The 26,647-nt window shown below is 36.2% G+C and overlaps 1 protein-coding gene and 1 non-coding gene across 2 annotated transcripts; both read left to right on the forward strand.

The window, feature by feature from the left end:
- The first annotated feature begins 929 nt into the window (after window positions 1–929).
- Window positions 930–26,647, forward strand: LOC145662180 (beta-1,3-glucan-binding protein-like). The gene is made up of 6 exons (XM_081727513.1): window positions 930–1,224; window positions 3,840–3,962; window positions 7,000–7,127; window positions 17,716–17,896; window positions 20,654–20,864; window positions 26,223–26,647. The coding sequence occupies exons 1-6, from the start codon at window positions 1,049–1,051 to the stop codon at window positions 26,424–26,426; spliced, it is 1,023 nt and encodes a 340-aa protein (XP_081583639.1). The 5' UTR covers window positions 930–1,048; the 3' UTR covers window positions 26,427–26,647.
- On the forward strand, window positions 11,494–11,565 carry TRNAC-GCA (transfer RNA cysteine (anticodon GCA)). The gene has a single exon. It is a non-coding gene; the product is annotated as a tRNA-Cys (tRNA).

The following is a 26,647-nucleotide window of genomic DNA, read 5'->3' on the forward strand; positions in this document are numbered from 1 at the left end:
TGAAAAACATGTATGACTGTTATTGTTTGCTGTATTAAAAACATATCATGTCCCATCAATATGCTCCACTCGTTACAATACGTTCTAATGTAATGTCGTATTCTCTTCTCCCCGCCCCCTCCAAAAAAATCTCCGATTGCTAAAAAATAATATATCTAGGTATTTTAAAGTGCATTCACAGAGTTAAACATGACTGGCTGAACTGCTTGAATGAAAGAATCGATCTAATTTTTAAAATATCTATTTGATAATACATTTTTGCATATTACTTGTCTTCATCATCACCATAGCGCTGAGATCTAATGCTCCTTGTAGACGATCCAAGAAAGCTTGAACAAGACCAATAGTAATATTAAAAACTGATTATGGGAGTTATTCGAAATGAAATGTTTCGAGAAAAACAACATTCAAAATATAGCATCTGCAGCAGTGATTAGTTGTAAACAATACTCGAATGTAGGCAAGATTGAGCTTTTCTTTATTAATTGAACAAATCCAAAAAAAGATATTGGAGGCTCGACTTTTATGTGAATACGAGCATAATTACCAGCACACGTGTTGTTGTATCACCTGTTCCAATACATTCATTAACTGCATATTGTTCATGGTTCTTCGTAATGACTTAGATCAACAGGAATACAGATAGCAACATAATGCTTCTCTTTGAGTCTCTTGTCAATTTATAATACATTACAATAGAAAACAACGTAGAAATCCAATCCAAAGTTCAAGGAAGGCAACGTTTTAGCAAATAATTTTCGTTTACTTTATTAGTCAAGTTACACAACTGTTTTGCGAAAACAGTTCATTACAGATTTGCTGTATATATATATATATATATATATATATATATATATATATATATATATATATATTTGTTCCTTCAAATAAAAGTAAAATTGCAATTTCCTTATATTGTTTCCTAGAAGAAAAACAAGGACATGCAGTTTACAAGGATCAGAACTTCACATATATAAAGAGATCTTGTGTCGTTTCGTCGTATTTCAGATTAGACTGACTGGATAAACCAGCCAGTTAGTCACAGAAGATGGCTTACCTCGAAGCACTATGTTTGGTGCTGACGATTGTGTCAGCGTCAGCCCAACAAGTAATATTTGAAGAGAATTTTGATACTCTGGACGAATCAAGATGGACGCATGCTGTGACTGTTTCCGGTAATGGAAATGGAGAATTCCAATACTATAGGAACGACAGACGCAACAGGTATAGAATATGTATTAGTTATTAAATACTTTATGATTAAAATAAGTTTTCGCGACAAGAGTTCAACATTTCTCTCTATTGTTTGTGTTTATCTTACTGTAAACTGACAATCATTTCATTGGTATTATTGTATTATTGGCATAAAAAATACATGATGTATTACCTGAAAACCACGGAAAGAATAGTTACTCTCTTGTTATCAAAAGAGTGTTCTGCATAGGTTACCAGAATGTATACACTCTCTCCAAGGACAGAAACCATTGAAATTAATGTTAGAAGTTTCTTTCTCCCTCTTATTTTGGCGTGGGAGACCTGGGTTCGATTTCCGGCGGGAGCTCATGTAGTTCGGATTCCATGTTAAACCGTAGGTCCACGTCTCATATAGCCTCGTTGCTGAAAGGGACGCTGAACTAAAAGTCAAATCAAGTCAATCTTTTAGCCACTTGAAATATCGTCATTGTTTTTGCAAAAGTCATTAAGTCTATAATATTAGTTTTGAGATATAACTGTTTCAAAGTTAGAAAGCTAAAATCAATTTGACATTTTACTAATGCCAATATACGGTTTCTGTCCTTTCTAGTCTTATGATGTGTTCTTATTTCTACATAGAATATCACTATTCTTAAGATGATCAATTCTCTGTATTAAAGTACAAAAACTCAGATTCAAGGAGTTAATGACTTATACCAGAACGAGATTTAAATTTTCAAGGTCAAATTCGTATATTGAAAATTTCATTAAAAATAAATAAAAATTCACCAATCATTCCTATTTTTAAAAATGAGTATTTTACAAGATGCAGTTTGTTGCATGGATGCTTGTTGAAAGTATGCAAACATATTATCTGTAGAATACTTATCTTATTCATACCATTCTAAAAATAATATATTTATATATCATTACTTGAAAAATAGGCATTATATCAAAAGTACTTGTAATCTGAACCTAAGATTGCCAATGGTAGGTATTTTCGTTAAGCGGTTAGGCAACTACGCTGGTGAATCAAATCGAATTGACTCCAGAAAATAGAATCTCTTTCAAATTCTGTTGACACTCGATTCGCTGCCTTCGATCAGTCAGTGTAGGTTTCTCAAGACAGAAGAAATTTATTGAGCTTCTTCGTGGTAAAGCGGTTAGCGTACACGCGTTTGACGTGGGAGATCCGGATTGGATTCCCGGAGGGAGCTCATGTGGGTCAGATTCCACGTTAATCAGGAGGTCCCATTTCACATAGCCTCGCTGCTGAAAGGGATGTCAAACTCAAAATCAACTCAATTCAACGAGAAATTTCTTATCTCATCTAGAAAACGAGACGGCAGTCCAGTCTAGAAATACCATTGCAGATTCAAGACAAGACAAGAAACATGATAATGTTCATGTTAGATCTCAAACACTGCTTTAGTGTTATATCCTATACTTCATATTTAAAAATAAATTGACAAAGTAATTGTACGAACACAATGAAGAGCAGTTTACAACATTTAAAGATACACAAGTCATTACACGATATGCTCCAATAATAAATATGGTTTAAATGTTGTTATATCACACCTTTCCTGAAGCTCTCGTGACACGGAAGAATTCTGGTAGCTTCTAACAAGGAAACCGATTCAAGTGTGACACGAAATTGTGGACGAATTTATGCGCAATCGAAGTGCTTTAGTGAACAATGAATTCCATTAGAGGAAAAAATCCTCGATGTCAACCGATCCGGAGATATAGAGGGGTAAGGGGAAAGCTGGTGCTCTGATATTTTGTGGATTTTCGGCTGTGTTGCGAGTGAATATGTTTGAAAACTGCATTTAAACGTTAAGAAAGATGTACCAGAGCGGATAAAAGTGGTGTTTAATCGTTGAAGTGAGTGGCGTAACTTTTACCTGGGGCCGGAAAAAGAAGGGGCTATGAGGAATAACAAACGCCATTGACACGAAGAACAAAATTATATGAAATTACTTGCTACAGTAGTATATCATGTCTTCAGTTCGTAGAAAATGAGAAAAGTGATATGAAAATGTATTAATTATATTGCCAGAGGATGACATTATTATGTGAACAAAAATACAAGGTCATATTCTGTGCAAAACCGCTTTAGAAAGACAAATCAAATAATATGAAACATAAACATATATTGTTGCAAACGTAAGTACGGCAATGTGTAGTTGTGTGACATGTATTAAAACGCAAAGTATGAATCAATAAACAAAAATAGCATCTTCATACCGTATATCAAATAAAGTTGTTGCGTGTAAATAACACCACAATAAGCCACCGTGCCGCCCTTAAAATTGAATTTTAATGCTGTCTTTTTTTAAACATCAATCCTTCTCTAGTTTTTCAGATAATATATTGAGCTTCCTTGAGCCTAAGCGGTTAGTGTACACGCCTTTGGCGTGAGAGGCTCAAGCTCATGTGGCTCGGATCCCACGTTAAGCTGTAGATCCATTTCCAATATACCCTCGCTGCTGAAAGAGACGCTAAACTCAAACATTAGATAATTTATTACTTTGTTTATACGAGTAATTCGTAGAATCTGTTGAAGTTCTATGATAATTTTGTATAGAATTTAACCTATAGTTTCATTATATTAATATGTAATTTCGTGTTTAATAATCTAGTTACGTGAGAGATGGAATTCTTTACATCAAACCGACGTTTACAGCCGATGAATTTGGAGAAGATTTCCTGTATCACGGAACTCTAAATCTTGGAAACCAAGGGTGCAGTTCAGAATGTATTGCGTAAGTACTTTCAAGCTTTTTTTTCTATTTTAATTATGTATTTACATATACAAATAAATGTAAAAAAAAGTCAATCTATTTTTTTAAAAAATACTATCCGTGTTTCTCTACGTAATTTGACTTTTTATTTAATTAGTCCTATTAACATTCAAATAATTCAGTATTCGGAAAATGGATAATTTGAATATTCGAATAAAATTCGTGAATCGAATAATTGTTCAAACAACAAATAATGATTCGAATAATTGTTCGTCTAACAAACAATTTTCGAATAATTGTACAAATTACGAATAATAAATAATGATTCGAATTATTGTTCTTAGAGATGGCGTGGGTCAATAAAAAATTGACCCATGACCTACTAACCCATCAACCACCGTGACCCACTAACTTACAACCTACCGCGACCCACTTTGACCCACTATAACCCACTCTAACCCACCATGACCAACTCTGACCCACAATGCATCAAAATCCATCATCTTCAACTCTGACTTATGATCCACGCTCTTCTCTCCACTGACTAAAGAGTTTACACTTGTAATAAAACAAGACTGTGAAATTATTAATCGGAGTTAGAATATCTACGGTCAATCGCTCAAGCACCGCTCTGTTACAATACTGGTGAATCTGACCTTTACGATATAAAATGGTAAAGTGTTTGTCATGGGCCAAAATTACGATGCATTTCAATTTAATTATCATATATAACTACTTCCTTGTTAAATTACAGCTTTTCAGTGGAAAATGGAATGAAAGTCTGAAATCAAGGTAAAGTAGACCAACGAAAAAAAAAAAAAAAAATCAGTGTAAAATTTGCCTGTGTCTCGAAAACCAAGTAGTAAGTCATGTCGCTATTATTATAATTACACATATAAATCCAAAAGTATCTGAAGTTCTCAGGTAAGTAAATAGAAACAAATGAAAAATAAAGAAAAATTGAGGCCTTGAAAGTAAAACATACACAAATTCAGCAGTGTAAAGAAGATATTGTCTACAATACATTGAGCAGAGTAACGTAATGGGTCATGGTGGGTCGGTGGGTTAGAGTGGGTCACGTCCTGTTGACCTACGACCCACTGACCCACTCCATCTCTGGTCCAAGTAACGAATGATTGTTCAAATACTGATTATTAGTAAAAACTGAAAAGTTTTCGAGGATCTATTGAATAATCTTAACAGAATTAATTTTAATAGTCCTTACAAAAAAAAAAAAAAAATAGAGAACTGTCATATTTCAGTCAGCATATACATATATAGAAAAGCAAAAATTCAATGTTTCTAGGAATTATCACCAACATAAGAAAATAATTTGCATACTATGGCCATGAACATTTAATGCAATATTTTAAGGACACCTTAATTATTATATATCATTTTCTTTATAACGCAAAAATAAATAAAATCCCATCTCGAAATCATCTGATACTGAATATGACTTATTTGAATTAATGATTAAAAATTACTGATCCAGTACTGTTACTAGTGATTAAAAGGGGAAAAAAAGATGATTTGGATTCCACGTGGTTGTAGGTCCATGTCTCATGTAGTCTCGCTGCTGAAAGGGTCGCAAAACTCAAATCCACATCCAAAGTGATTAAAGAAAACAAACAAATAAAAATGACATTTTTTTTTATTTCCATGTATTTGATAAAACAGCTCTAACAAGTGTGTAAAACGTTCTTCCTTAGTTCTAAAGCAGAAATGTTAATAACTAACTTGTGATAGACCCTTGTTGTTCCATTTCAAACATATACTTCTTTTATTTTTGATGTTTAGTTCCTCCATAACACTGCACGAAAGTATTCCTTCATTTATAATAAAGTAAATATGTTCAATGCTTCTCATATCAATATTGTCATGACATTAGATCTGTTGACCAGGGTCATCATTTTGTGGTACAGGAGGGAGCAATTCCCTAATAGAGTTTGATATTTATATACAGGGTGTCCCAAAAGTCTTGTCTAGTACGGAATATTGAAACGTTGCAGATTTAGAATTTACATAGTTATACAAGTTGAATATTACTAAATGAAAAATTAACTCTTTTTCTGTTTACGCAATGTGCAACAAACTTTCAGTACTGGTATTGATGCATGATGGAAGCAGGGACGTATGCAGGAATTTATTTCACAAGGGGTCTAAAGCGTTTCGGGGGGATCTAAATACAATTTGAGGCTAAATTTTATGAAAATTTCTAAAATTGCCCCTAAAAGTAAACTACATTTACAAAAGGTCGGGATTTTGGGAGGTCCGGGCCCCCAGGACCCACCCCCTGCGTACGCCCCTGCATGGAAGGCTGAAGAATTTGAACATTTAGTGCCGTATTGCTTTTCATATCTGAAACAACGGCTGTTATGTAGCTATGTTCTACTTATTTAACTATAAATCTGCAACACTTCAATATTCCCTAGAGGATTCTGTATATACATTTTATTCAATAAGATAATAATATATTAATTTTAGAAAACTTAACACCAAGTGATAACCGAAATGACGCAACTAGTGTTGACTATTTTCCAGGAAACGTTATCTAGCAACTCAAAAAAAAAAAAAAAAAGTCACGGGGAAGCAGCTCATAAGGTAAATGGCACCGATAAAAAAAAATAAAGCTTTTTTTCGCTTGAAACTGAAAGAAGATAGTTATGCAACAATTAATACATTATAAAACCTTTAAAACCTTAGTTTCAAGCCATAGAACTTTAATTTTTTACCAGTGCGATTTCCCTTACGAGCCGCCTACAATCTACTCCAAAACAGCTTCTATGTCATTACTCATATAACTTACAGTACAACCTTCAGTTGCAGAGGCGTCATCTAACAAACATAAACCTGCTTTTACCTGGCGGGAAATCATAAATATGTATATAAGAAACACCTTATCCCTTATATGGTCCTTGTCCCTTATTTACTAAACCTCCTCGTACATACGAAAAAATGGAAAGAGGAAAGTTGTCAGTTGTTAGAAATAGATAGATTTCTATATACATATATATATCTGTATATCTAATTAAAATTTTTCTTCTATTTCTTTTAGAACTGGAGGAGATGAAATTATCAACCCAGTGCAATCAGCAAAACTGATGACTGTCAACTCATTTAGCTTCACATATGGAAAGGCTGAAATACGAGCTAAGGTTCCTAGAGGAGATTGGTTGTGGCCAGGTAAAAGACAACTTACTTTTCTTACTTATTGTTGAATTTAACAATAAGCGTCTCTTTCAGTGACGAGGCTATATGAGACGTGCACCTACAGCTTAATGTGGAATCTGAACCACATAGGCTCCCGACGGGAATTGAACTCGGGTATCCCATGCCAAAAGTGCGAACGCCATCCACATAGCTAGCGTCGGAGACCCGGATTCGATTCTCGGCGGGAGCTCATGTGGTTCGGATTCCTTATTAATCAGTAAGTCCCGTCTCATATAGCCTCGCTGCTGAACGGGACGTTAAACTCAAAATCATGTCAACTCAAGCTTTCCACATAGCGAACATATATATCGGGTGTTCTAAAAATGGCGCCCATGGACAACAGACAACTATTTTACAGGTCAACATAATGTGAAACTGTTATAGATATAATGTCTGACCTTCGGGGCCTCCTTCAGTCACTGTAGGGAATAGAAAAAAACTCACTACGTGACAACGTCATAGATTAACTAAGAACCATTAACTTTGCCCTGCGAATCCATCAAGCGAATATCCATTGTTACGATAATAAGTGGTGGTGATTATTTCTTAACCTAAAAGCCATATTTAGGTTTTAGAGCAGCTAAGTGTGTATGGCTTAGCGTTGCGCATGAGATAGGAAATTTTTCGTCTCAAAAAAAAAGAAAAGAAAAAGAAAAAAAGAAAAAAGAAAGAAAAAAGAAAAAGAAAGAAAGAAAAGAAAAAAACACTATCTTTTCAAATTCGAAGCGAGACGAGACGTTTCACAAGTCTCGTGTGTAATACTACTGCACTCAAGTCGTTTATCTCAAACTTTGTTTTAGTTTATGTAGTTTATAGCATAAAATCTATACATTGATAATGTTATTGTACAAATACAATAAACAGCATTTTTCAACGTTTGATGATAGGCAAGCCATTACACAATACACTCCAATAATAAAATTGGTGTTTAAATATTGTTAAGGAACCCATACACTATCAGTTTACCTGAAGGAAAACCTGACGTGACGTCAGAACTGAAGGAAAAACTGTGCGAACTGAACGAATCCGTTCAGTTCAGTCAGTTATTTGGACTAAAGAATGGTTATTTTGGACTGAACAAACGAACCGTCTTTTGCTACGATAACTGTGCTATTAGCTAAAGGAAACACACAGTTATCTCAGTTCAGGTCCTGTCATCATGGTAACTAGTAAAAGTCAGGTATTGTTGGCTTTTATTGAAATCCACCGTGCTCATCCCGAACTTTGGAACATGCAACACATGCGCATTATGCAAATAGGTATAAAGGAAGGGAGGCATATTATGGGTTACTTACAAAATTAAGAGAATTGGAACTTCAGGCAACACACGATAATGTTATTAAAAATGCTGGACAACCTACGGTCGGCATTTAGGAAGGAATTGCGGAAAGTGAACGAATCCCAGAAATTGGAGACTGGAGGTGAGGAAGTATCAACTGAACTGAAGGAAGTGCAGGACTGAACTCCATTAACTGACGGTACTCCACACACTATCAGTTCAGTTCATCGTACGATCGGTTAACTCAGTTTCTTGCTCAGTTGGACTGATCAGTTAGAACTGATAGTGTATGGGCCCTATTATACGTATCGCGGAACCTTCATGACCTTTCGTGTCGCAGAAGAATTCTTATAACTTCGAGATTATTTTTTTTTAATCATCAGATCGTAAATTTTGTACATAAATTTACGAAACAGGACGTGGGAAAAAATTCGAGAGGAGAGGAGAATTTTTTTTTTCGAGAATTGAGACAAGACTTCCACTAAATTTAAAAGACGAGATCAGAAAAAACTTATTTCTCGTCTCTTGGGAAATACTAGTATGGTTAAATAACTTTCCAAAATATCTCCAAACATTTTTTTGCCAAATGAAAAAACATTCTTTCATCAGCATGTGGACTCTTGATCCCCGAAATTGACATTACGGTTCCTGAACTGCAAAAATTCTGACTAAACTCAGAAGTTGGAAGGACGCACTAAACCTAATGAGTGATCTAAGTAATTTTATCACTTTCGGTGACAACAAGCTATATTTTTCGTTTCCGAACAGTAGTGCTGCTTGTTAAAGAAACCATAGGCCAATATGTGAGTCGTATATGTTTTCATACAGTAGGTTTCTTTACTTTCTTTACATTTGATCCACTTTTCTTCTTTCTAAACGTTAATTCATACGTAGTGTGCCGTTCCCGTACCGTAGTCCACGAAGATTCTTTTCAGAATTTGAGATTGAAAGTTCATTGGGAGTGTCTTTTCTAATTCACACATGACGTGCCGTGCCCCGACAGATCGCCTTAAAGAGAAACTAGCCCGGTTGTTGCTCGTTGGCCGCAATCCTTCGACTTTCTTCGGAGCACACGAAGAGACACGAAGTTTACAAGAAATTGGGAAATGTTGTAGAAAGCAGCAACGGCACCGCACAGCAAGGAATGATATGTGTGAATGTCTCGGCTGTGGCATGGACGGAGCATGGCAGAGGAATGGTTCGGGCACGGCACGGCTTACGTGCTGCTCATTCTAGATTTAAAACTATGTATAACAAACTTTGATGAAGACAGTAAAATCAATCACTCGATTCAATATACTTCGTGGCTAAGCGGTTAGCATACGCGCCTTTGGCGTGAGAGACCCGGGTTCGATTTCTGGCGGGAGTTCATGTGGTTCGGATTCCACGTTAATCAGTAGGTCCCGTCTCATATAGCCTCGCTGCTGAAAGGGACGTTAAACTCAAAATCAATGTATGGGATAGTATAAGCAATCAACATATCTTTGATACTGTGTGGGTTACATAAAAACTAGGGAATGTTCTAGATTTTAAATGGATATGGATAGCCACGTTAGTCACCGTTACTTATGAAGATGTTAGAGCATTGACTCCATTAACGGAACGAGATAATCGCTCTAGTTATCTATTGCTAAAAAAAAAAGAAGAAGAAGAAGAAGAAGCGAAAATTCGTTTCTATTCAAGAATTATCCTGTGGAAAACGGGCAGACGGACATATTGACAATACAATATTATAAGGCCCATTGCATGATCCTAATATAATCTTACCAAAGCAAACAGTAGGGTATGAGAAATTATATAAAGCCTAGAATATTATTGTTTAAAGAAAGTATTGCCAAACAGATGTATTTCCCAAAGTTTAAAATATTTTTGTGGTTAAACTATATATTTTTAAAAAAAAGAAAGAAAGAAAAAAGTGAGACTGCCTGCTGAACGGGACGCTAAACTCTAACAACCAGCAAAAACTGTCACTTTTATTTACTGATATCGACTGTCGTCAAGCCACTACGATTTTTTTCTTTTTTTAAATGTACTTTGTTTATCATCTCTTCTATTATCTACTTGTATTGCAAGAATGACTCATGTACACAATAAATATTATAAAGTATATACCAAGTTATTACATTTTAGCCCACTATATACATATTAATTATAATACAAAAGAACGAACATTACGATCTACTGAGAGTACAATTTGACTCACTGTAACTAACACGTAATACCACAGAACTATAGGGACGGATCTAAAAGGTAAAAACTGTGGGGCAGCCGGAGCCCAGATTATGATAAGTGTATCATGAGTTTACTATAAACTTAGAAAAATATATAAATAATAGCTTCAATTATATTTGTCATTCAAGAAATTGCGGGGGGCAGGGGCGGATCCAGGGGGCGATCGCTCCCCCCCAGAAGAGGAAACTTTCTTATTTTATATATTAATAAACCCATCCATAAAAAGTTTGTAGCTCTTAAAAGTAGCTCTAAGTAGCAGTATTACTACCGACCGCCCCCCCAGAAGTCCGTCCTGGATCCGCCCCTGGGCTTGATCCGCTACAGAACACGCCCTAATACTGCCTACGTGCCCACTGATTACTTTAGCAATGACAGTCTGGGGATTCCCAATGAGTTTACGTGCGTGGGGAGCATAAAACTATGATCAACCAACACTATTACTAAGTATTATCATAGACTAACGGTGCCGGTATTGCCAAATATATTTTCAGCTTTCCTGAACTAAGAAAATAATTTTGATTTTTTGTGTGTATGTGTGTGTGTATTCCCTATTTCAGCATTTTTCACTTCGAAATTTCCCATAGTTTTTACACTTTACTTATTCCTAATGTTTATCTTTTTTTTCCCATATGCCATTTTTTTTCCCATATGCCATTTTTTTTTTTTATTCATTTTCTTCTGTTACAAAAGTGGCTAGAGTTATCAGAAAACCTGTTTTCTGACTGAACAGTATGCGCAAGCGCGAAAAACACAATGAACTGCAGCCTGGTCAACAACATGCTAATGCTGGTGAGTGAACAAGCTAACCGCAGTTGTTTCTCATGGCGTGGGGGTATAGCTCAGTGGTAGAGCATTCGACTGCAGATCGAGAGGTCCCCGGTTCAAACCCGGGTGCCCCCTCGTGCTACTTTTATTTTTCTGTTTGTTACAATCATGCTTCAAACTTATTATTATTATTATTATTTTAAATAAAATAGGTAGTTAATAACGGTTAGTTCGTAGACAGCTCATCGACCATCTACCGTGAGTTCGTAAACTATTATAAAATATTCCCATTCGTTTCACGGGAAGCGGATATCTTGAGAGAAACTATTGGCCCGAGAAAGTAATACGAGTAACGTGGAAAAGAGTAGCTGGAGTTAAGGGAGATGGGACAAAAGAGTTACAATTACGGATGTGCGATATCCGGACTTAGATATCAAAAATGAATATTGAATAATGTCGAAACCTGATCGATATATTGAAATATCGAAACATATCAAATATAGAAAACTATCGCAATATTGAAAATATCGAAATATTGCAGCACCGAAAATGAAATCTAAATATGTAATAATAATAATAATAATAATAATAATAATAATAATAATAATAATAATAATAATAATAATAATAATAATAATAATAATAATAAGTAAGACTTATTTTGGAGTTTGATATCGAAGAACTCTGATCTTACGTATGTGCATTTTTCTTGTAAATATCGTAAACAAAATGAATGTTCAGCAAGACATTAGAAGAATAATAAGAAAATACTCATACATTGTAAATTAACGAAAACACAAAATAAACGTATTTTATACATAGTTTGTATCATACATGAAATATGCTATTTATTCTTTTAATGACAGCATATATTACATGATACAGTGAGATTGTGCTGTGCTCATTCATAGCCAAATTTGTAAAGTCCTTCGTTTTTCATTATAATTTGGCCATGAAACAAACGCCTGAGAGATATACAACACCTGTATTCAAATATAGTGTGTTGGAATGTATAATTCGTAGGATATGATGCTATATATTATTTATATCTATCTATTAAAATGCTACAATATCAATTAAAAGCAACTGAGCTCCAACCTATAACTTTGGCTTTCAAATCTTTCATTTACGGTTATGTGTGATTTCACGTTTGACAGAGACAAACATAACTTTTTGAGTATGTGTACTTTATATAAATTAGTTAAATACATCATTTTCATAAAGTTTATGTTTTAAAATTATTGTTCAAAGCCTTTGTATTTTAATAAGCCTTCTCTAAAATCAACGCAGGTGAATTGTGCTGCCATCTTCCGAGTTTCTTTAAACTATATGTTGTGGACGTTTATATGTTTATGGTCAATCCTTTCGACAATGAGATCTCGGAAACTACAGGCTCTAGAAAGATGACGTTTTCACTGATCGATTGCAAATTTCATGTATATTGTCCAGTTCTAATTAAATGTTTAATAAACATTGCCACTATTTCTTTATTACATTTCTACGGGCACATTGGAAGTGTTGAAATTAAAAAAAAAAAACTAAAGCATCACATCCTACGCATTATACATTCCAACACCACACTGTTGTATATAGGGGTTGTATGTCTCAGGCGTTTGTTTCATGGCCAAGTATTAATGAAAAAGGAAGGATAACCATTTCTCCAGTCTAAGATGAACCTTTATTTTTAGTGTGTTTTGCCCAATGAACACCATATATAACTGACATTATAATTAATTGTGTAGGTAACGTATTTGCTTATTACATACTGCATGCAAGAAGAAAGAAAACACTGGTCATACATGAATTAGTAACTCCAATCGGAAGTAGGATCAAATCTTGCAAACGGTGAGAGATATTGAGAAAAAAATGATCGAAAAAGTCTCTCCTTTATGACACCCCTTGGCTATTTTTAATCAATACGTCTTTCACTTGTGTGTGTAAAGGGACATGTACAGATGTTGTAAGGAATGAGAAGGAGATTTATGCTCATATGCGAATGTTGCGCTGTGTAGAGAGCGCAGGTTCAGCTAATTTTTTTTTTTTTTTTTTTTTTTAATTTCGGCACTTTCAGTGTACCCCTACAAAATGTAATAAGGAAATAATGGCTACGTTTTGTTTTAAAATATTCAATTAGAACTGGAGAATCTATACAAAATTTGGAATCGATCAGCGAAAACGGTACGTTTCTAGCACTTGTGGTTTTCGAGATCTCATTGTCGAAAGGATTGGAGACAAACATATAAACCTAGTATTTTAATATATAGATCAGTGTTTCCCAACCTTTTTCAACTTGCGGCACACTATGGGTGTTACTTGGATTCTCGCAGCACACTTATAGATATTATTATTTGTAAATATAAAACACAGTTGTATTTTTTCTTTGATTATTGATCTTCTCACAAAGATGAGAATGAATTAAATGGTGGAATGAAGAAAGTGGGAGAACTCCGAGAATACTCATACACACGGTGTTTGTCCACCACAAGGTTTACTTGGCGCGAGCTGGGATCGAAGCAAGGATACGATACACTCTGCCACTGAGCCTTCGCGGTCCCTTATTGATGTTTTAAAATATCAATCAAAATATTCCACCACCTTAGTTACAAAATAGGAACTTGGAATGCTACAAATAGGAAAGCTGAAAAATTTTCAAATTTAGTCGGAATTTTGAAGTTAGAATGGAAGGAAATTAAGAAGTGAAAAATATGTGACGTTTACGTAGGCACTAATGTAATAGTGTGGGAACAATTCTAGGTAAGTGTCTTGTTGGACAGGTAATGAAATGAGAGTGTAATTTTTGATACAGTTTTGATGTTTAGATTTAAGTGCGGTTTTACACTATCCGGGTGTTGAAACGGACGAGAACAGTGATGATTTCAGGGATTGGCGTGAAGAGAGAAATTCCTATTTCCCTTCCCCGTTGTGCTTTGCACGTTTAACTAATGATAGTGGAGTGAACAGGCAGGATCACTATCATCTTTGGCTGCACAGTGATCCTTTGATGAAATATCAACTTCTGTAAATAATTGTGAATAAAAAAAAGTATCTCATTCTCCAAGGGCCTAATTGTGACTGAGTATACCTAAGACAACGCTCAGAATCACATGCAGACAGAGGGTGCTAAGAATATCTGGAGTTACAGACCAGTCTTCATTTCAAACTGACCACCATTGCTATAAAATATACCACATTGACTTGACACCTAGTCTTCCGTTTCAGGCGCTGCTATCGGCTGAAGGAATTCCACTCTCTTTCGCTAAGGCTCTCTCGCTTAGCAGCTGCTGAACCCTTATTGGCTCAACGCGTGGGTGTGTCGGGGTGTGAGCTTTAGTTCGCATTTTTGCCACGGCTCAAGACATTTTGGCAGCACAATATCTATAACACGGGATCTCTCTCATCAGAAGCAAGATTCCAACTAAAACCAAAAAAAAAAAAAAAAAAAAGTATCTGCATTTGCAGAAAAGAATGTCTAGCATGATGTGCGATTTTGTCCAAAGCAAAAAAAGTATTTGGTGTATTATATGTTGCAAAGAAGTCGGAAAATGGATATTTTGAGTAGTCGTGAGTGTTCATGGGTGGAGAAGTGAGAGTATAATCAGGTGGAGAAACGTGCATAGATTATGTTGGAGGTAGTTGAAAGAATGTTTTATTATTATTATTATTATTATTATTATTATTATTATTATTATTATTATTATTATTATTATTATTATTATTATTATTATTATTATTATTATTATTATTGGATGGTTAGAAGAGTGTTAAGGAAGGTTTTGGGAGGATCTGTAAGAGTTATATCTTCCTCAGTGAAATTGTCTTACATTTAGTGAAGAAGTGCTTATGGAGAATTTTGCCTCTGTATCTTCGGTTGAGTTTGATGATGACGTCTTTGATGGGTTGAAGTTTTATTTGTTTGTAGTATGGGCTGACATCGCCTTGGTAATTGTTAAAGATCCTCCTTAGTCATCTGTTCTTAATACATCGTCGATGTTTGTAAAGCGTATAGAGCAGCGTTTCCTAACCTTTTTCAACTTGCGGCACACTACGGGTGTTACTTGGATTCTCGCGGCACACTTAGAGATATTATTATCTGTAAATATAAAACACTGTGGTATTTTTCTGTGATTATTGATCTCCTTCTTACAGAGAAGAAAGCACTATCACTGTTTTTTCCCCATGATAAATCATTATGCATATTTTTCATTTTAATTTAAAAATAGAAAACAATTGCAATGAAATATTGGACTCGGTTTTTAAAAATACGCTTTTTTTTAAAAAAAAAAAACTATCCAACCTTTTACTAAGAAGGAAGATCACTAAATAACGAACGAACAAACAAATCTCTTTTACTTTTAAAACTCAAATGTAGGTAATTTATCGAAAGGATTGAATGATATTTTAAATTTTCAAGTTACGAAATAGTGGTATGAAACTTAAAATTGTAGATTCATAGTAGAAGTTCATAATAATGTGAAATACAAATATACATTTTTCCCTACCTTTTGCATTTTGATTGCTATAAAATTAGTAATTTTGTTTCGATTCCTCGCGGCACACCAGCGGCCCATTCACGGCACACCGGTTGGGAAACGCTGGTATAGAGGGTGTCCATATAGGAGTGTAGGTCTGATGGCCATTTTGCAGAGATAAGTTTTGGTTTTATAGCTCATCATAGAATTTCGTCCAACTTGGCTTAGAGCAAGGATAATTTGTATGGATCGTTTCCTGATGTTTTGCACGTGGGTGTTCAGAGTGAGTCTTTTGTGCAGCAGAACGCCTAGATATCTTGCCGTTGTTGTTAGTGGGATGTCTTGATTTCAGATTTTAATGCTGTTTCACATGTCCTTAATGGAATAACTGCATCGTCTTGGTGGGATGAAGATCATTAGCTACGTTTCTCTTGGACTGAATTAAAAATTTTCAGAAGAATTAGAGAAAATGAATTAGAAAACATAATGAGAGTAAGCGATCAAATCAAATTGGCGAGCGGGCACCTATTCAATCACAGAAGAGTATTTACATGTCGAGGCCTGCGTTGTTGGATTTCTCACGAACGACAAACTGAGTAGAAATGTCCTGAACATTGATAACCGCAGATAGTACGTGAAGTCAATTAAGGAAGTTTTTTTTTTTTTTTATCAACGTCTCCCTGAGATACAGACTACAAGGCATTTTTTTCTTCTTCTAAATCTTTTTTTTTTTTTTTTTTTTTTCAGTTAGCTGGTGTTGGCTTTTCGGATTGCTGTACTCCACCTGTTTCTATCTTGTGTCATATCCGCTGTGTGACACTACGCTGCATCATATCCTTCTTCACATACTCTTCCCACTCCTTTTTCTGTCGGCCTCGTGCTCGTTTCGAACTCACTTCTATAGCATCTAGTCGGTGAGCTACGTACTCCAAAGATATTCTTCTTACATGCCCAAACCATCTCAGTCTACTTTCTTGCAGTTTTTCTACTATTGGTCTCACTTTATTGTTCTCCGAATCTTTTCGTTCTTTAATTTTGTCCTTCCGCATCACTCCACACATCCATCGGAGCATCTTCATCTCTGCAACATATTTAACTTCTGTTCCTCTCTCTTCTTCGTTGTCCAACATTCCGTTCTATACAATAACGCAAGCAAGGATGTTATAAAATAGAGGATCTGCCCGTACAACAAAATCGTGAAGCCATACGTCACAGCTTCGCCACACCTACTCTGCCCACTCCGCGCCACTAAGATCGCAATGTTTCGAGCTAACAATCATGGCGGAATCGAGAGTAACCAATCAGACGTGCCGGCTCCGACGATGCTCAGTTGTTTTTTGGCTTCATTGAGTTCATATGAAAAAGATATGTATAGGCAGATCCTCTATTTTATAACATCCTTGAACGCAAGTCTCACTACTCTTTTGTAAACTTTTCCTTTAAGGTGTAACGGAATACTCCTGCCGTTTCTACAAGTACTTAAATGTAACAAACTATAAATAGTTTAAATGTATGTTTCCCAGTCATAAAATTATCACACATATTTCCGAGTTCAACATACGGAATTATCAGCATTAACTCGTGTCATGAGAGATTTTGTTTAAATAAGAAGTAGGGTATCGATTTGCTTACTACACATTATTCAGTTGAACCTACATCTCCTTGAACAGAATTTTTTGTGACCGCAAACACTATATTTTAAAATCATTTATTATTATATTTATTATTATTATTATTATTATTATTATATTCTTTCTTTTTTACAAATTAAACTTTTTATTTTTATTTATTTATTTATTTATTTATTTATTTTTAGCTATCTGGATGCTTCCTAGGGACAGCGTCTACGGCGGATGGCCAGCATCTGGAGAGATAGACATAATGGAAAGTCGTGGAAACCAAAACTACGGAAATCTTGGTGTTCAGTGGTACGGTTCCACTCTTCACTGGGGTCCACGTTGGCCATACAACGGATATCCTAGAACTCATTGGGAAAAGTAAGTTTGATTAACTATATATATATATATACAGTTAGACACATATATATAATAAATGATTTTCGTTTCACATTTAATAACTACTCTAGACTTCAAAATATGCGAATTCAGTTCTGAAATATTAAGTAGTATATCCATATAACTTGTGGTTGCAACAGGGGATAAGATCAGCATGTAGTACGTAGCCAGAAACTTCATTTCGAGGGTGGGGGATCCAACTGTTGTCGCTTTTTTTAAAAAAATATTTAATCTTAGTGTCCCCCTTTTCCCTTATTTTTTGAGGAGAGTCTGACCTCATGAACCTCCAATTTGACTACATGCCTGAAGATCAGAGGTGGAACTTGTTCGTCGGACACCGAATTCATATCATCATAGTTTCTATAACCGTAAGGATATAAATACAACATTCGGACATATGCCACAAAAAGTCAGTGAAAAAAATTACAAAATAGCCACTGATAAGCATGAGATGTGTCTAAACAACATAAGGAGAGAAGGAATCCGTAGAGGCGGACTGGGCCGCCCGGATACCTGGAAATTTCCGAGTGCACTCTGCCCTCTGCAAAATCACTTAAGATATTGCTCGATTAGTTGTTACTAATTCAAAACTCCGTTCTCATTCATAGTAAACAGTGGCATAACTAATGGGCCCGCAGGGCTTGCGAAGGAGAGGTACTAAGGAAAGGAGAACCTGCCCAACCCGTAGCCTGGTTTATTGAAAAATCAATAAGACAATAAAAACGTCTCAAAATTACATGTAAGCTATTAACTCGAAAATGTAATCTCGTCCATAATTTATGTATTCAATAATGTGATGTGCAATCGATAACATATAAAGAGCATGGAGCTGATTCTCATATGGGTAAAAAAAAAAAAAAAAAAGAAAAAAAGTGTTAGATATGGAGTTGTTGGACGCGAGTGGTGGCGATAAATAATGGTCCCCTGAACACAGCGGTGATGTCAGAAAACGGGCCTGAAGCCCCAGGAATTGGGCCCCGAAGTTTCGAGTTTGGGTCCCTTCTATTCACTAATGAAATATATAGTTCTTGAACGTGGGAGGTGGTAATGGAAAGGTCGTGGTCCCCTGAGCACAGCGGTGATGTCACAAATTGAGCCCAAGGCCTGATGTCCCCAGGTATCGGTTTCCGAAATATAGGGCCGGATTCCTTCTATTCACCAATGAAGCATGGAGTTTTTGGACGTAGGTGGTTGCATTGGAAAGGAAAGAAAGCTGAGACAAGAATCCTGGTTAAGTAAAAAAAATATATATATATATATATATATATATATATATATATATATATATATATATATATATATATATATATATATATATATATATATATTAGGGTGTATTTCCACCCTACGGGAAGCAGTATTAAAACCGAGTGGTAGAATATATTTGTATCACTTCCAATTGAAATGGGGGAACAAAGTCGAACATGAAACTTAGTTTTGCGATACTGTCCATATCAAACAACTGCTTGTCGCTATCTACCGTATTATCGGTTATTCACAATAGCAACAAGTGTCTAAACCCCAAACAGTAGATCTGCACCACTTCTGGTTTGAATAGATGTTAAGGAAAGAAATTCAGGCTATTCCTGGGACACTGAATCGCTTCCAAGAAACCTCTATTCGATTTCTCGTACTGTTTGTGCTTCGAAAAATTACGAAAGGATCGGGAATCGATTTTTGATTTCCTGTTTGTCATAGGCTAGATTTTATACTAACAAGTTCCCTCCTCTGAACAACAGCAGATGAAGCATAGTCTATCTGATACCTGTCAACAGACAGACAGACAGACATAGCATATCATAATTTGTAAATCTAAAAATAAAGCGATAATATAAATGATATTCTTGAGGAAACCAGTAATAAGACTTATTTGCGTTATTGCTCAAATTTTATTAGATACGGATCTGTTCAAATTCTAAAATTCTATATGATCTGAGTTCTGATCAGCGTGGGCCAGATTGAATTTTACCCTTTAATATTTGGTAACATGTTAATATGAAAGGATTGGAGAGGGCGCGTAGAAAAGGGAAATACGTAGATCATGTTCTTCTCCAAAAAATTATAATCTTCCTTTTAATATTTCTACGAAAGTAAATTGTACATCCAATGTGTCTTATCCCCAGCAGCACAGCCAGAGGCCCAACAGTGGGAAACCGTAGGCTAACCGACGGCCAACATTAGCCCTACATTGTAATTGGCCGTTTTGACGAGTATTTGCTAACCAACTTGATTGACTTATCCTCGTATTTATTAGTTTGACGAACTGTTGTAAACCTGAACAGACTTTTTTAAGGCATCAATTTTCCCAAAATCAGGAATATACATGAGCATTTATTTAATATTTAGATTTTTTTTAAAAAATCTAAAATTAATTTGATTAAATTCAAAGGTTCAAACATGTAAATTAGTCGGAAATCGAACATGGTTTGTCATAAGCTAGATACTATTCTATTCAGTCTTCTCTCCTGAACAACAGATGTTAGAGTGGTCTGAATGGACGGAGTATAGTAAAATCTTAATCTGTTCAGAGACTGGACTGGATAGCGTAGTTTAAAACGCACAAGCGTGGTAAGTCGGTTCAGTTATACATTTTTCGCTCAAATATATTCATAATTATGGAGGAAATGACTTGACAAGGTAAAAAGTGGATTGCATTCTACAATTATCATAAATCTTTAATTTGATGAAAATATAGCAAAATTACAATGGCAACATAAATCCTTTCTTGTAATTTTGCAGACAAGTTACTGGCACAGACCTCGCAGCTGATTTTCACACTTATGGCTTTTCTTGGAACCCAAATACTATTACCTTCTATTTTGATGGAGCGGAGATTGGATCAGTCACTCCACCTGCAGGTGGATTCTGGCAATTAGGAGGCTTCGAAAACGACCCAGGCGGTCCAAACCCATGGGCTGGAGGAGCTTTAGTAGCACCTTTTGATAAGGAAGTAAGTAAGCTTATAACTCTTTATAGCGGCGCACGGTATTGAGTTTCGGGAATTTTAAGCCGCCTTGATCAAGATATACAAAAATAGGCATTTACTATATATATATTTGGTCTAGGAATTAATTCGTGCGGTTGGTACGCACACATTAAAGCTGTAGTACAAACACAAAATACATAAATACCTTAAGAAAAATATTGTCCATCGCTAGTTACCACTTTCGCCCATCTGTCAGGCAATGTACGGATTCCGTGGCGAAAGAAGTCCTCATCCTTGGAAGCGATCCAGTCAGAGACCCATGTTTCGATATCTTCTGAAGAAGTAAACCGCTGTCCAATCAAATCGTTGTTCATGCAATCGAACAAGTAGTAGTCCGAAGGAGCAACGTCTGGTGAATACGGCGGGTGGGGTAAAACTTCCCATCCGACATTTTCTAAATAGGTTTTGACCGGTTTTGCGACATGTGGGCGAGCGTTATCATGTTGAACAATAAGTTTATCATGTCTGTTCTTCCATTCTGGTCGTGTTCTGGCCAGAGCTTGCTTCAAACGCATTAATTGTCGTCGATAACGTTCTCCATTCATAGTTTCACCCGGTTGCAGCAGCTCATAGTACACCACACCTTTCATATCCCACCATATGCACGGCATAACCTTTGCACAGTGAATATCTCGTTTTGGTTGTGATGGACCTGGTTCACCTGGTATCACCCAGGCCTTTTTTCGTTTAGGGTTCTCGTAATGGATCCACTTCTCATCACCCGTAATAATTCGATGGAGAAACCCCTTTCTGCTCTGTCGTTGAAGCAGCAATTCGCAAATGGTTTTTCGTCTTTCAACGTCTCTGTCTTTCAATTCGTGTGGAACCCAATGTGACATCTTTTGAATCATTCCCATGGCTTTCAAGCGTTTGGAGACTGTTGTTTGATCAACACCTAATGCTGCTGCAAGTTGTTCCTGCGTTTGACACGAATCCTGCTCGAGCAATGCTGTCAATTCTTCGTCTTGAAATTTTTTTGGCTGTCCAGCTCGCTCTTGGTCTGCCAAGCAGAAATCACCACTTCTAAACCGTGCAAACCACTTCTGACACGTTCGCTCAGCTAGAGCATGGTCACCATACACTTCCACCAAAATACGATGACTTTCAGTCGCACTTTTCTGCATGTTAAAGTAATGCAGCAGGACACCCCGCAAAAACACTTTATCAGGCACAAATTGCGCCATGTTCACTTAACTACAAACTGGTGTTGTTGACGCTTTAATCCACTGCCCTATACTACGAACGATACGCGATGACAGGGGTTTGCAACACATGTGTGGATACACGGAACTGTGGGACGCTCCGTTCGTTGCGCCATCTCTTGTCCACCCGCACGAATTAATTCCTAGACCAAATATATATATATATATATATATATTCAAGTGAGGGGCTTCAGTGGTAGAGCGTTCACCTCTGGTGGATGGAGTCCCGGGTTCAAACCCTGCTCCGCCAAGTGAAGTTTGTGGTGGACAAACACCGTGAGCGTGGGTTTCCTCGGGGTTCTCCCGTTTGCTCCCACTTTCTTCATTCCACCATTTCATTCATTTCTCATCATCACCGTCTCCTTTAGCCTAGCCGGCATAACCGTGGGACGTAAAACTCAAGGGTTGACTTGATTTTAGTTTAGCGTCCCTTTCAGCAGCGAAACTGTTCATTTCATTTACAGGATGTTTCAAAACAACACCGACAACATTTCCTGACACCAATATAAGACGAAAAGTATAGACCAACCTCGATGCAGAAATGTGTCTTTTCGGAGCTATAGGCTGCCGAAAACATGAAAAAATGAAGTTGAAAGGTCCACAACTCTAATACTATAGGACTTACCGTAGTCGGGTCAAGAAAAAATGAAATCTTTAGTTTTATGTCCCACGATTATGCCGGTTAGGCTAAAGGAGACGGTGATTATGAGAAATTAATGAAACGGTGGAATGAAGAAAGTGGGAGGAAACGAGAGAACCCCGAGAAAACCCACGCACACGGTGTTTGTCCACCACAAACTTCACTTGGCGGAGCAGGGTTTGAACCCGGAACTCCATGCACCAGAGGTGCAAAGTAAACTACCGAGAAACAAGCTCACATTGTTAATCTCAAATCCATCACATTGTCCAGTTAGTGGAAGGAGATTTACAGAATCTTAGTATGCAGGCCAATCAAAAAATAGGCAATACACCCTATAAATAATAGTAAAACAACTAAAACAACCTATGGGACAGAGCAAGAAATTCAAGAAAGATTAGAAAAGACATCATCACTATTCGACATTAAACTCTTTGATATTAACCCGGATTTGTCTAAAGAACAGAAATATAAGATACGTATCGACAAAACAGCTAATTTCCATTAAAGGTCATCGCCTACTCCTTTAGCAGTCAGACCGCAAATAGACTTACAAATTAAACAGCTGTTAGACGCTAAGATCATTAAAGAAAGTAGCGATAGTTCGTTCTCCTCGCTACTTTTGATAGTGCGCAAAGCACATATTTCTGAGTCCCGTTTGGTTTTAAATTTGAAAATCTATTCTAATACATTCACGAAATATCTCAGCATTCATTTTCAATCAATGGAGAATATTTTACACATGCTTAGAGGAAAGTCTTGCATAAATTCAATCGACATCAAGCAAAGTTATTTTCAGCTATTACTACATCTCAAGAGTCAAAAATACATGACTTTTGAGATGAATCATACGAGGAAATCGTACCAATTCCAACGTTGCGTGACGGAGTATTCAACCTACGATATCTGTACGTATGCTTCTTGAAGGTTTACCACCATGCATTACTGCATTTAATCAACAACTCTCAGATTTGGAGTTGCTCTTCCAGCGTCTACGTAAACATGATTTCAGGGCTAGTCCGAAAAAGACCCACTTGTTGTACACTGAGATTAATGTGTTGAGCTTCAAGGTCAGTGGGAAAGAAATCAAAATTTCACCAAACACTGCTAACAAGATTCGAAATTAAAAAAAATAAAATAAAATAAAATAAAAATAAAAATAACCTTGAAAATTTCTAGGCCTTTATTTCTACTTAAGAGCCCACATTAAAAACTTTACTGGAAAATTGAACACTTTCAGATTCTCTTAGAAAAGAAGTCCAAATTCAAGTGGTCATCAAGCGAGCAGTGGTTTTATCTATCCTATTATCTGTAAAGGGTTCTTCGTCGTCTTCTCCTGCCCTCAATTTTGCCTTTCGTTATGGTTTTATAGATATTATCTGCATATTGTCGTGCAATACAGCAAAGATTTAGACAATTCTCCTGATGGTTCGAAAACAGAGACTCTCAGAAACCTTGAGTTCCTCAGTGATAGATGCACTAGTTATTTTTGCTCTTCAAGGTATTTGTAGAACTCAATGCCAACACATGCATCCATTTTTTTTTATTTAATCATATGCCTTCATGATCAAAGTTTTGCATTAGTACAAGACAACATAGAACTCTAGCGTTTCGACCAGGCTAATGTTCTTATAGGTTACTAGCAGATTACCCGTTATTCGCGCGGGGAGAATATGTTTCATTTTCGACATAAAGAGCAATGGAGGCTGAGTTTGGATTTAAACGGCATTACTGTTCGTCTCAGCGACCCCGAAAACTATGGATTCGATACTAACATCGGTCATTTTCGATCTTTTTTAAATATCTGTCTATCTATCTATCTATCTATCTATCTATCTATATATATATATATATATATATATATATATATATATATTTTCAAAGAGAAATAATAGAAACCTTCCCAGGCCCGAACCTCATCTATGTTGAAAATTTGATTAAGATCGGTCGAGTGGCTCAAGAGGTACGAAGTCAAAAACATAGTCACTCTCAATTTTATATATTAGAATAGAATATGCATTTTTCGTGCATATGCTTTTACATTTATTTAAACGAAAATGGCATTTTCCCCGTTAATTTTTCACAAATATTGAGTAATAAGTATGTAATTGTTAAGAACATGTGTATCAGCGATAGAAGAAAAGTAATAACAGATACATATACGTAAATACAAAGCAATAATAAATAATAGATGTGTAGAAATTTTACATGTTTCTAACAAACTAGCTCAAAATTACATAAATCTTTCTATAAGAGCTCTGTCTAAGTTTCTTTAACGGTAAAAAGTCGCTTCGAAGAGGAAGATTGAAGCGCAGGAAGTTTATATTATCATATTATCAAGTGTTTGACCTCATCGTTGGTTACTTACACACTGAATAATGCAAGATGAAATTTTAAAAACATTGAGATAAGTTGTATGTTAGTTATCTAGATCTGTTGAGGAAGGTGTCAGGACACACTGAAATAATACAGCTAATTATATATTAAAAATATACGCAGTAAATAAAAAAGTACGTTTACAAATTATTCATAGGATTAATTAATTTTTTTAGACCAGTTAATCTACAGAGTTTGTCCGTAAAGTAATGAGTCTGGTTGCCGCGCGGCGCTCCAGTCGCCAGCAGCGCGCTCCTCGGCAGGAATTTGTGGTGGAGGTCTAAGCTAAGCAACGCACCGGGCGGCAGTCGCATCCGAGCTTGGACGCACTGAGGATCACACGTGCCGCAAAAGCTGTTTTTGAATTTTTGTCATGGCAGAAAACGTGAAAATGGAGTATTCGCTGGAGCAGCGCTATGTTTTTGCTTTTACCTGGGCAAAACCGCTTCCGAGACGCTTGCTTTGGTCAAGAAGGCTTACAAAAGAGACACCCTGTCAGGGCCCAAATTTTCCGGTGGTTCAGTGAGTTCAAGAGGGCATGGAGAGATCTAGAGGCTCTTCAACGAGTGGTTTGGACAAACATGTGGATAAAGTGAAAAATCTCCTGGACTTCGACCGTCGTTTGAGTGTAAGATTAATCGCCGAAGACCTCAACATGTACAAAACAACGATTCACAACATTATTTTTGAATTCGTTGTGTCTATCTACCTGGCCCGGATAAGGGTTGCAACCTTACCGGAGCCACCATACAGACCCAATGCGAGTCAACCAGACTTTTTTCTGTTCCCAAAGCTCAAGAGAAATCTGGAAGGTCACCATTCCGACGATGTCCCCGCCATCCACCAACGGGCTGTCATAAACTTGCTGAAAGAGGTTACAGCAGCTGACTTACAGGGAGCCTTTGTAGCGTGGGAATAGCGTTGGCAGCGATGTATCGACGCCCAAGGAGATTATTTTGAACAATTTTAACAATATGTACCGATCATATCAATAAATTACTTTTACCAGACCCAGTCTCATTACTTTAAGGATAAAACCTGTGTAGACTTAAAACTTGAAGAGTAAATACAACATAATATTTATAATTGCTCCTCTTTCTATTCTAGTTCTACTTCATCTTGAACGTAGCTGTAGGAGGTAGTTTCTTCCCAGATGGCGTTCCAAACAATCCATGTGGTAAGCCATGGTCAGGAGGCTCACCACATCCAAAGAGAGACTTCTGGGAAGGCAGAAGTTGCTGGCAGTCGACATGGCATGATGAAGATGCCGCCTTGCAGATCGATTATGTCCGAGTTTGGTCACTACCATAAGTTATTTCTTTTATGATCATCTCGTGTTGTAAATTGTTTTTTCTTGCAGTCAGCGAAGTATATTTTCCAATTTAAAGTAGAAATAAACATTGGAATGCACAAAATAAATTTAGAACTTTAATTAAATAAAATATTGAAATAGACTGTAATTTCATTCCAATTGTGTTGTTGTACTGTTAATAAATAGTTCCTGCAAATCGTACAAAGGAAAAAAATCTATT

This window comes from Thermobia domestica, chromosome 10 (genome assembly GCF_964235325.1).
Source record: "Thermobia domestica chromosome 10, izTheDome1.hap1.1, whole genome shotgun sequence".
In the NCBI taxonomy this organism is placed as follows: domain Eukaryota; kingdom Metazoa; phylum Arthropoda; class Insecta; order Zygentoma; family Lepismatidae; genus Thermobia; species Thermobia domestica.